General features: G+C 40.6%; 1 protein-coding gene across 2 annotated transcripts in view; it reads left to right on the top strand.

The window, feature by feature from the left end:
* The window catches only part of TNPO3 (transportin 3), a 53,469-nt gene that overhangs the window by 7,956 nt on the left and 32,999 nt on the right, over window positions 1-12,514 (top strand). For both annotated transcript variants that reach the window (XM_063448338.1, XM_063448336.1), the window contains exons 5-9: window positions 425-568; window positions 2,523-2,698; window positions 3,645-3,783; window positions 4,267-4,413; window positions 10,371-10,478. In XM_063448338.1, coding sequence (XP_063304408.1) covers window positions 425-568; window positions 2,523-2,698; window positions 3,645-3,783; window positions 4,267-4,413; window positions 10,371-10,478 — 714 coding nt within the window. The remainder of the gene's footprint in view (window positions 1-424; window positions 569-2,522; window positions 2,699-3,644; window positions 3,784-4,266; window positions 4,414-10,370; window positions 10,479-12,514) is intronic.

Here is a 12,514-nt window from a genome sequence, read left to right as displayed (position 1 = left end):
CTATTACAAGTTTATAATTTCAGTGTCACAATCTATAATGTAATATTAAATGCTAGTATATATTTTTGGTGTAAGCTGTATCTGGTTATGGTAGTTTCTGTATAATTTTCACTAAAGCACACAAAAGAGCAACCCAATAACCACCTGTTACCGTTTTGGGCCTTGGTGAAATTCATCGGTGTTGTCTTTTATTAAGAGGACACTGACTTTACTGTATTTTCAAGACCATGGACAATCCCTGTTTGAAGGCACTCACACACTAGACTTAAAGTTAATTTAAAAAAGACTTGCTGTGGGGAAATTTGTTGCAAATCCGAATAAGACAACCACTGCTAAATGACTTCCATTGATGTGTATTTGTAGATATGTATATTTTCCTGCTTTATGGTTCTGGTTTCTTACCTTATTATATCTTGTGCTCCAGATGACCTGTGTTGAGAAAGCTGGCAGCAATGAGAAGATGTTGATAAAGACTTTCCGTTGTCTGGGCAGCTGGTTTAATTTGGGAGTCCTGGATAGCAACTTCATGGCCAACAACCGCCTCTTGATGTTGCTCTTCCAGGTCCTGGTAAGTATTGATGACTCATTAGTGTAATTACACACAAATATAACTGCTGTTTCATTTCTTTACTTTATACCTGTATGGCCATGTATTGTGCAACATTGACCTTTTGTTTCCCTTCTCTCTATACTAAGTTAACTATTCTTAGATAGTGTTTATTTTTATTTTTTTAAAGCTAAAATTATATTTGATTCATTTGACATTTTTCAATCTGTATATCTTTACCTTACTATCGGTTTGAAACCATCAGAATTGCTGTTGCTCTATAACAGTATTGTATTCAAGGAAGGAAGAGCCTAAAATGTTATTTATACAGCAATCTATTTGGATTTCACTTTATATAAAGGCAGTTTTTTTGGTTTTTTTTATGTCCATCATACTAAACTATAGGATGGTAAATAAAAACAAACAAACCCTGTAACAGAGATAATGTGATGCTGGATTGTTTGAAAGCTGTTACATGCTGTTAAATGCCCATGCACTCCCAGCGAACAACTGAAATACTGTTTTTCAGGGTAATCTAGTACAAACCGCTTCTCTTAATTTGTTGTTATGCCCATTGCCTTTTGGTAGCATGTGTATGAGCGACATTGGGTGAGCTTGATCTTCCGCTATAGGAGGGTCCCCCGACCTCTCGTGGAGTTTTAACTAAAGTCTGAGTTTCATAATCCACTTGCATTACTTAAAAGGGACACTCCAGGCACCTAGACCACTTCTGCCCACTCCCACTACTCCTAACCCTGCAAGTGTAATTATTGCAGTTTTCTATAAACTGCAATAATTATCCTGCAGGGTTAACTCCACCTCTAGTGGCTGTCTATTAGACAGTCACTCGAGGGAACTTCCTGGATTATAGCACAGATTAGCTGTGCTAGAGCGTCGCTGGACGTCCTCACGCTGTGTGAGGACCTCCAGCGTCGCTCATTTCCCCATAGGAAAGCATTGAAATTATTTTTCAATGCTTTCCTATGGGAGCGCTAATGCGCATGCGCGGCATTGCCTTGCATGTGCATTAGGTCTCCCCGGCCGGTGGGCGGGGTCAGTCTCGCCCACTGGCCGACGGAATCAGGAGGAGGAGCGGCGCGGAGGAGGAGACAGCGACGAGGACATCGTCGCTGCCTCAGGTAAGTGTCTGAAGGGGTTTTCACCCCTTCAGCAACCGGATTGTTTTCCTGGCACTGGAGATTCCCTTTAACCCCTTAAGGACACAATTTCTGAAATAAAAGGGAATTATGACGGAATATTTCTCTCGTGTCCTTAAGGGGTTAAAAATTACTTGTGCTCAGTGATGAGAGTGGGAACAGGGTGCTCTAAACATCATGTTTAGAGCACCCTGTTCCCACTTTCATCACTGAGCGGAAGTAATAGTGCCAGCAATATGTGGTTTAAAAAAAATAATCCCTTTTAACTATAAGATAGGACATTCTTCATTGGTTAGTATCACATTTCTGGTTACTATTCTTAATATTTTATTAAATTGTTTACAAAAGATACACATCATCACAATGGAACTCGTACAGAAAAACACAATTGTATACATTTGTGATGCAGTTATGTAGAATCAGAACCAATGGTTGCCCCCAGTACTCAAATTTTCAAGAAAAAGAGTAAAAAATAAAAAGGGAGGGGGGTGTTGAAGGGTAGAGAGAAGCTCTCCATCGCAGGGATTAATATTTGTTATCCTAATTCAAGTTTCACTTAGGTCAGGAGTTCCCAACCTCAAGTACCCCCTACCAGTCCAGGATTTAGGAAATACCCTGTTACGTCTAAAGTGTGTTTATAAAAAAAAAAAAAAAAAAACCCTCCAACAACTTGACACAACTGGATAATCCCTAAATCCTGGACTGGTAGGGGGTAATTTAGGACTGGGTTGGGAACCACTGACTTGCGTAATGTAAATATATATTGTTGCAGCAATAGTGTTGTGTTCTAATTTGAGTATCTTTTTTTTAATATGCAGCAACAGGACCAGACACCTTCCAATTTGCATGAAGCAGCATCCGATTGCGTTTGTTCTGCTCTGTATGCCATCGAGAACATAGACAACAATTTGCATCTGGGAACACAGCTCTTTCAGGGAGTACTCACTCTTGAGACTGCTTACCACATGGCAGTAGCCCGTGAGGACATAGACAAGTAAGCGACATGGCAGTTGCTGCTCTGTGTGTGTTCTTTCAATATTAAAGCATGTGTTTTAAAAGACTACAAAGTTGATTGCCATAGGAAGAGTCTGGTCACAGGAATGGTGTAAAACATTTTGTTTACAAAATAAATAAATTTAGAAGTTTGAAAGTTATTGCATGCAAGTTGTCAATGTAACACTAGACACAGTAGCACATGCTGTCAATGTAACACTAGACGCAGTAGCCCTCCTGTCTGTGTGTATCCACTGCGTCTGCCAGCTGAGTCAGGGGTTCCTTAAGCCCTTCAATTGGTCTGGATTCAAATCACACCAGCCAAATGTACAGGCCTAAAGCATGTCATGGTAGAATGTTCACTTAGGATGCAAACAAGCTAGGGCCTTTTTTTGATCTAGTTGGAAATTGATTTAAAATATGTACAAGATTTAAAATTCAGATCTATTAAAGTCAAGTCACTTGCAGCATATGAAAATCAAGGTAATGCTGGACCCAGGAGTGTTGTAATGGATGTTGCTTTATTGCACAAAGTAGAGTGACAGGTTGATATTTATTTCTTTTTTTTGTGGGAGGCACTCTGCATGTTGCTCTGCTGGTTTTACAGTCACAAATTATTTTTAGATAATTATTATTAGATTAGTAGGTCTTACATCAGTCAATTATTTTTTTAAATTGTATTTTTTTTTTTAATTGAGAATTGCAAGCTACAAATGAGCAGATTGCCTACTATTCCAGACATGTAAACCCTTTTCTCTTGTTATTAAATGCATATGGTCATATATATCACAAGTTTTGTGTTCCTTTGTACTGTTTCCTGAAAGGTCTGTCAGTTGCAGCTACTTCATTTTAATAAGATCTTATTGATGACTACTTGAGTTTCAGTTGTAATAATTTATTTAATGTCATTGAATTTCTCCTGCTTATACTTTCATTTTTGTTCTCAGGGTGCTGAATTACTGTCGAATATTCACAGAGCTTTGTGAAACCTTTCTGGAAAAAATAGTGACTACCCCATGTCGGGATCTGGGAGACCTGCGGACACTGGAACTCCTCCTGATCTGTGCTGGACATCCTCAGTATGAGGTATAATGGATTTGCAAGTCTAGCAGTGTGCCATCAACTGATATATATTTAAGATGCTTCCATAAATATGTAACCGCTTTCTCCTGCATTATGAAGCAATCATATGCATGGTAGGCAATTATTATTTGAAAGGGACATGGTGGGCACTATAACCATTTCATCTCAGTCCTCTGGTTCTCAACTCTGTGTTAAACCATTTTTGAGTAGTTTAACGCAAAATAAAGGGCACCCACAGTTCAGCCCCTGCTGGAGGTATGGCTAAAGCAGAGCTTACATTCTTTCTTCTAGCAATACCAATTCATGCTAGCAATAGGCACTGTAATATACTGACACTTTCACCCAACCACAGCAATTCATTGCATATGTTGACACAGGTCTTAGATCCTTTAGCAATTTAATTTCTTTAAGTTGAACTTGTCCAATGTGCATCCTCTGAACTAATCCAGTTTATCTTTAGATTTAAACTTTAATTATTTTTTGCAGGTTGCTGAAATATCCTTTAATTTCTGGTATAGACTAGGAGAGCATCTTTACAAAATCAATGACTTGGCACTGCATGGTATTTTTAAGCCATACATCCAGAGGCTCCTTCATGCATTAGCAAGACACTGCCAACTTGATCCAGACCATGTAAGTCAACTTTTTTTTCTTGCTCATTGCCTTTTGCCTTAAGATGTCAATATGTTAACCACAGCCAATACTGCTCTTTGTAGTTTTTAGAGTGCTGTGGATCTGTGAGAACTGTCGGCCAGGGGCCGTTAAAGGGACTCTCCTGTACCAGGAGCTAATGTTGTAGTACGCCATTTGTTTGCATTGTAAGATGACCTACTGGAGGATTACTATAACAAAGCGGTTTAAGTGAAGCTATCAAATCCAAGATGACTTGGTGTTACTTGTAAGACCATAAAATGTAATATGTACTTTGTGTATCACAAGTATAGATAAGATTTTAATATTTTTAACTTCCTGAGCTTTCCCTCTGAGTCTATGCCATTGGCCCAGCAGTAAGGAATGCATTTATATGGCTGCCCTCATTTGAATCAAAATACATCCTGTATGCTGGGAGCTGTGGGATGCATATCACATCCATAGCGGGGAGGGTGGCATTCGTGAGCATAGATGACTATATATTTTAATCCAGTGGTTCCTACACTTTTAGGTTCAAGGCACACTTAATATTTCAATATATTTTCAAAGTGCCCCAATTCAAAATTTCTAGGTTGTATATTTGTACAGCGCTGCGGCATATTCTGGCGCTATAGAGTAATGTATAGTTGATGTTTGAAGTTGTGCTTATATATAATATTAGTGTTTTAATACAGGGGTGTGTTTGTATGTAATGTTTGATTGCAGACATGTGTTTGAATGTAATGTTAACTTTTAAATGCAGATGTACATTTGTGTGAAGTATTTGTGTTTTGAGTGAGTGTGTTTGTATATCATATTGGAGTTTGAGTGCAGGAGTGTGTTTGTATGTTGTGCTGGTGTTTGACTGTTTGGTTGTATGCACATATACTACTACATACATACTTCCACATATATACATGCTCATTTACACACATATGTATAAATACATACACTGACATATGCACACTCTGACACACTGATACACACAATGAATATCCAATCAAGGAGTACAACCAATAATGTAAAATTTTTATTATTGGATGGGTACAAAAAAGCTCAATATCTCACAATGCATATCAGAAACGCACCCTGACACATGTACACACCGTGACACACAGATACACACACCCTGACACACAGATGTGTATACAAACACAGTGACCCAGATACACATAAACACTGACACATGTACATACCATGACACAGATACACACTGACATAAAAGCGCACACACAGACACACTAACACAGAAGCACACTAACATATATATTACATACACTCGCACACATACAAGTGATATTTTTTTTTATATCTGCAGCTACCCTTCTGTTAGCTTACATTGTGTGTCCAGGAAGGTGGCTTGGAGTCCTGGTCCTGTTACTGCTGGTGGGAGTAAGGGGTCTGGAGCAGCTCTTCGTACTACTCTTCTCTCATGCTGCGGCTGCCTCCTCTCCCTCCTGCAATGTCTGCCTGCATGAAGCTGGGAGAAAGTAACAGGCTGTCACTTCTTCTAAGCCTGCTGATGTTACAGGGGCCTGGTCACTGTGCCCGACCTGGCCCCTGTTCAGCAGGTGCTATAATTATTATATACCTTATATACTCGAGTATAAGCAGAGTTTTACATTGCCATAATACAGACAAGGGGCTGTGTAGGAAGGGGGCTGGCAGAGAGCTGTTACTTACCTCTCCTGCAGCTCCTGTCAGCTTCCTTCTCCTCCGCGCCGGTCAGCTCCCAGTGTAAGTCTCGCGAGAGCCGCGGGGTCATAGCGCGGCCGCGAGACTTACACTGGGACTTGCAGAGGGAGCTGACTGGACCGGCGCGGAGGAGAAGGGAGCTGACAGGAGCTGCAGGAGAGGTAAGCGCTCTCTGCCAGCCCCCCTCCACTGAACTGCCAATGCCACTGAACCACCAGGGAGTGAGAGCCCCCCTCCCTGCCATGTATCAAGCAGGGAGGGAGGACGAAAAAAAATATATATTAATAATAATAAAATATAATAATATTTAAAAAATAAAATAACAAAAAACAATTAGAATAATTTAAAAAATGCCCACCCCCTACCAAGGCTCTGCAACACATATATACAGACACACACACACACACACACACACACACTGCATTTATACACACACACACACACACTGCATTTATACACACACACACACACTGCATTTATACACACACACACACACTGCATTTATACACACACACACACACTGCATTTATACACACACACACACACTGCATTTATACACACACACACACACACTGCATTTATACACACACACACACACACTGCATTTATACACACACACTGCATTCATACACACACTGTAAATACATATTCAATTAATGTAATTTTTTTAGGATCTAATTTTATTTAGAAATTTACCAGTAGCTGCTGCATTTCCCACACTAGTCTTCTACTCGAGTCAATAAGTTTTCCCAGTTTTTTGGGGTAAAATTAGGGGCCTCGGCTTATATTCGGGTCGGCTTATACTCGAGTATATACGGTATTTGAATCTATAAATTTGCTGGTGACTTAACCAGTATAATGTATAGATTGCATATGAATGTGAACTTGCCCTTCTTGCAAAAGTCCTCCATAGCACATCCTGATAGTTATTTGTCAAAATGTCAGGAAGAAAAAAAATTGTATATACTTCTACCAGGTTTTTTTTTTTTTTTATGTACAGCAAGCATGTCAAACTCAAAGGCTAACACGGGCCAAATAAACCAGGTTTAAGTTTGTGGGCTGCAAAAAACAGAAAATGCAGTTTTCATAGAAATGTAGGTTTATTTAGGGATGTACAGTATAAAAAAAGTCGCTTCACTGACACTGGATGTCCTCACGCTCGTAGGGCTTCAAAGTAAACAAAATAGCAAATTTATTTTAAGGAGACGCGCATTTGCATATAACCAATGTTTCAGTCCAACTACCTTGACATATTAAGAAAAGTTTGGTAATGGGACTGAAATGGTGAATATATTCTGTTGCACAGCTGTAAAAACAATGTTATCTTGTTGATTTTTTGAAGTCCTATGAGTGTGTTCTGCACTTTATCTGAGATCATCAACCTTTATGATCTCTGCCAATCCAATGCTTTCCCATAGGAAAGCACTGGGAGGCTATTGTGCATGTGTGGCAAAACGCTGCACAGACAACAAGCATTCTAATACATTGCCCCCAAATCCAATACACGGCCCCCCTCCCTCCACTCTCTAATACACTGCCCCTCCCCCCATTCTAATACACTGCTTACAAATCCAATACACTGCCCCCTCCACCCAATCTTAATCGAATACACTGCCCACACTACCACCACTCTAATTTAATAAATTGACCCCTCTCTAACCCAGTTTTAATACACTGCCCCCTCCACACACCACTCTAAAACACTGCCCCTCCCTCCCCCAATTTAATACACTGGCCCCTTCCCTCCCTCAAATTAATACACTGCCCTTTCTCCCCAATTTAACACACTACACAGGAAGGTCTTGCAAGCCCCTTTTCCCCTACCTTAAGATGAGCTGCCTGTCCCTCCAGTTCCAACCCTGCTATTCTCTACTCAAGCATACAAGACGCTCCTCTGGCACTGCGAGCAAGAGGGAAGGAGGAGTGGCTAGCCTGCCCTGCAGACAGCCACTCTGCCCTCTCGTGGCTGTGGGAGGAAAGACAAGAATCAGACCTGAAATATCTTTCTGCACAAAGCAGACCCAGGGCAGGCAAAAATTTATTCATTGATGTACAGGGTCTTCTAGAAATATTCTTTTAGAAAATGATAAATAATGAACATCGTAAAACTGCAAAGCGAGCTTGAGAACAGAGGTGCAGTGTGTGCTGTTTATGGGCCATATAACGCCGTTAATTAATATATGGCCTGCTTGTAATTAAATTGCCTAAAAAAAGAAAACATATCTGACTTCAAAGGTTTATTTTATCCCTAAAGAAGTGTTTTGTATGATTTTTACTTTTCCTCCTTTACTGTAGTGGGTGGGGGGAGGATAAATTAAAAAAAAAAAAATATATATATATATATATATATATATAAATTATATATATTTTTTTTTAAAATAAAACCTAGGGGTGGTTATCCCTGGGGGAAAAATGCACTTAAAGGGACACTGTAGGCACCCATACTACTTCAGCTAATTGAAGTTGTCTGGGTGCTGTGACTCTTTTGCACTTAGTGCTGCAATGTTAAACATTGCCGTTTCAGAGAATTGCAATGTTTACATTGCAGCTCTAAGACTGCCTCCAGGGGCTGTCTATCCGACAGCCACTGGGGGAGCTTCCGGAATCTTTTGGTCCGTTATCTGACGCTGGACATCCTCACGGACCTCAAGCATCAAATTTTCCCCATAGTAAAGCATTGAATAGTGCTTTCCTATGGGGAGGTCTAATCCATTGCCGCGCCTGCACATTAGGTCTCCCCTGATGGCGGGGGAGGAGCGTGGGCGGAGCCTGGCCCAGCGCCGAGGGACTTTAATGCTGGATTCAGGCAAGTAGCTGAAGGTGTTTAGCGACATGGGATGGGGGGCACTCCAGGATTCTCTAGTGCCAGGAAACCGGGTTAGTTTTCCTGGCACTGGAGAATCCCTTTTGTACGAAAGACTTGCCATGTTTTTTTACAAAATGAAGGAATTGGAAAATGAAAGTTCATGTTGTGCACATATTATATTACAGCCCCCAGGAAGGCAATCCCAGGAACAGATACATTCTTGCATTTTAAAGTGTCATAGCTATGACAATGCGAGTGCACCATACCAAGTAAAGATATCTCTTAATACCCATGGCCATATGCCTATAAGATAATTTTTATTCACAACAATAATCTCTTGAAAGTGAAAAATAAGCAACTCTGTCTTCCCTATCAGGTTCTAAGTTACTGGCCTGGGACAAGAGTATAAACATACTTCAAAGACTAGTATAAATAGGGACATAAATATGCACACACACACACACACACACAAAAAATACATCTACACTAATGGACATATACAGCTTACCTAGATGCTCACCAACAACCTCCTGAATGTCACTTGTTTGTTAAAACTACAGCTCAGTGGAAATATTAAGGACTACAGGAATACCAGAACACTCCCATACTTATACTAGCCAATAATCTAAACTATTGAAGCACAAAAATAAGTCCTGTACTCAAACTCTCACTACTACCGGGCGGCAGCAATAACCATAGTACACATCAGCCACAATACATACAATAGAAAAAACACAGAAAAGAGTTACTATAAAACCAGAGACTGACTTATGCACCCTATGAACCATTATGGTCTCCTAAGAGAGCTTAGGTCAGACCCCCATCCCCTAAAAGGGGTACTCCCAGACATTCACTTTTGTATAGGTTCTGTTTACTGTGTCTTCAAAGGCTGAAAATGGCCAGGCCTCTTATAATATAGGCCTGGTGAACATGAAATAAAATATAAACCTACTATAGGCTACTGCATGCTCCTTACTAACTGCTGTGAAAGAAGGGAAAGAATTGCCTAACAGGGAGTTGGCAGTACTATATAAACTAATATCACAGTTCTGTCTCATGTCCATTCGATTGTGATGAGAAGAGCTAACCTATAAGTCAATGCTGCCATGGCTTGATCAGTAAAGCATGTTTGATTCCTTGTGCTTAAATGTAAATAGATTGTGACATTTGCCTTTTGGATACAAAAACATGTTTTAACAGTTGATTTTTATTACAAATTGAGTTTCATTAATGTTTTACTTGTTTCTGTTTTGCAAAGTTCTTTTTTCGCTTGTGCTTTGTAAAATGCCAATGTAAATTGTCCAAGTCTGAATTGTTTTGTAAATAGTCCCAATTGTGCCTCCAATGTCACATAATGTTTGGTTATACACATTGTCAGGCACACACAAATAAATGATCACTTACCTGAATGTGAGACTCATAACGGTTTTTACACGCTTACTTTTCCATTTATCTATAGGAGGGTGTCCCTGAGGAAACAGATGATTTTGGAGAATTCCGTATGAGAGTGTCTGACTTGGTGAAGGATCTAATCTTTCTGGTGGGCTCAATGGAGTGTTTCTCTCAGGTAGGTAGTAGGCTCGTTATTTGTTTAATGTGTATTGCTCTGATACTTTATTGGGGCGTGCACCAATGTGTAGTTAGCAAGTTTAGTACAAGCAAAATATACCCATTTTCAAAAGGCCCCTTTCCTGCTTTACAGGCACTTGGGAGAAAACCATAAATTGATATATGTGGTAATTAAATCAGTTGAAAAAATAAAACAGGATAGGTATCCCATTCTTGCATAATCAATTATAAGAGCAAATATTACAATATGTAGTAGTAAGTATATCACAAATGATGATACACTCATTCTTCAGGGTGAGGTACAGAATGTTTTATTGTGTTTTACATCTCATATATAATGTATACACATTTGTTTCTAAACAGTGTTTTAAAAAAAACAAAAAACTATTAAAGGGATGCTATAAGCACTAAAACAACTGCTGCTTAATGAAGCTACTCAATTCTCTGCCATTTAGAAGTTAATCACTTTTGTTTCTGTTTATGCAGCCTTAATGAAAACAATGATTTAATTTTCCATCAGATGTGGCAGCACAGTATGTTTATTTTAGAAGCTTGTCAGGAATAGAAATATGTAAACTCGCAAGCCCAGAGTAAATCTTAAATCATACCGGTCCTTAGAGTGGCCAGACTAGTGCTTAGGATAGTTGGACAAAATGTCTGCAAGTAGACAGACTGTAAATGTGAGGGCATGGTCAGAGGTAACAGAGAAATACAGAATTGATAAATAAGCCTAAGGTTAGGGTATCAGAGAGCAGAAATGGTCAAACAAGCCAAGGTCAGAAATCTATAAAGCCAATAGATTCAGAAAACACACACACATGGATTTCTACCCTAAACTGGGCTGTGATTGGTCAAGGAGTGCAGTGACCTCATTAGTGAAGTAAAACCTTGTTAAAAAGCACCATTCCAAAGGGCGGACACACAAACGGGTATTTAAATGTGTAAATTATGTAATTTATGGAAAATGGTAGTTAGGTTGCTAAAATGCTGGATTTTGTTGTGATGATGGCACTGTCCCCTCTACCCTGTAACTCTTTTTCCATTCCCCAGTTACTTTAAGGTGCCTCACGGCACAGTTGAACCTAAACAATAAAACATATTGTCAGGGGGGGGGGGGGGGGGGTGTTGAATTCTTTCCAGAAACAATCGCCACAACTAAGTGCCACTTCCGTGATCACGCAAGGGAAAGGAATCGCGACAAATTTCTCATCCTGTGCTCTGTTAATTGAAAGAAGCTTAAACATTAGACAGCTCTTTACAGAAAGTGGGGAGGTGTGTGTCACAGACAGGGGAGGTGTGGCTAGGTCTGCATAAACAGAAACAAGTGATTTAACACCTAAATGGCAGATAATGAGCAGTGAGCCTGAAAGAGCATGTTCTATACACTTAAACCACTTCTTTAAAGGGACATTCCAGGCACCCAGACCACTTCTGCCCATTGGAGTGGTCTGGGTGCCAACTCCCACTACTCCTAACCCTGCAAGTGTAATTATTGCAGTTTTTTATAAACTGCAATAATTACCTTGCCGGGTTAACTCCACCTCTAGTGGCTGTCTACTAGACAGCCACTAGAGGTCACTTCCTGGTTTCTAGCACAGGAAACCTGTGCTAGAGCGTCGCTGGACGTCCTCATGCTGTGTGAGGACCTCCAGCGTCGCTCAAATCCCCATAGGAAAGCATTGAAATAATTTTTCAATGCTTTCCTATCGGGTGTGCTAATGCGCATGCGCGGCATTGCCGCGCATGCGCATTAGGTCTCCTCGGCTGGTGGGCGGGATCAGTCTCGCCCACCGGGCGACGCAATGGAGAGGCGGAGTGGCGCGGAGGAGGAGACAGCGGCGAGGGACATCGCCGCTGCCTCAGGTAAGTGACTGAAGGGGTTTTCATTAGGGCGCATTAGGTCTCCTCGGCCAGCGGGCGGGATCAGTCTCGCCCACCGGCCGACGTAAGCAGAAGGAGGAGCGGCGGGGGAGGAGGAAGCAGCGGCGTAGGACATGTCGCTGCCTCTGGTAAGTCACTGAAGGGGTTTTCACC

The sequence above is a fragment of the Pelobates fuscus genome, chromosome 3, assembly GCF_036172605.1.
Source record: "Pelobates fuscus isolate aPelFus1 chromosome 3, aPelFus1.pri, whole genome shotgun sequence".
NCBI lineage: Eukaryota > Metazoa > Chordata > Amphibia > Anura > Pelobatidae > Pelobates > Pelobates fuscus.
The sequence above is the reverse complement of the archived record's forward strand: the minus strand, read 5'-3'. Positions and strand labels throughout refer to the sequence as shown.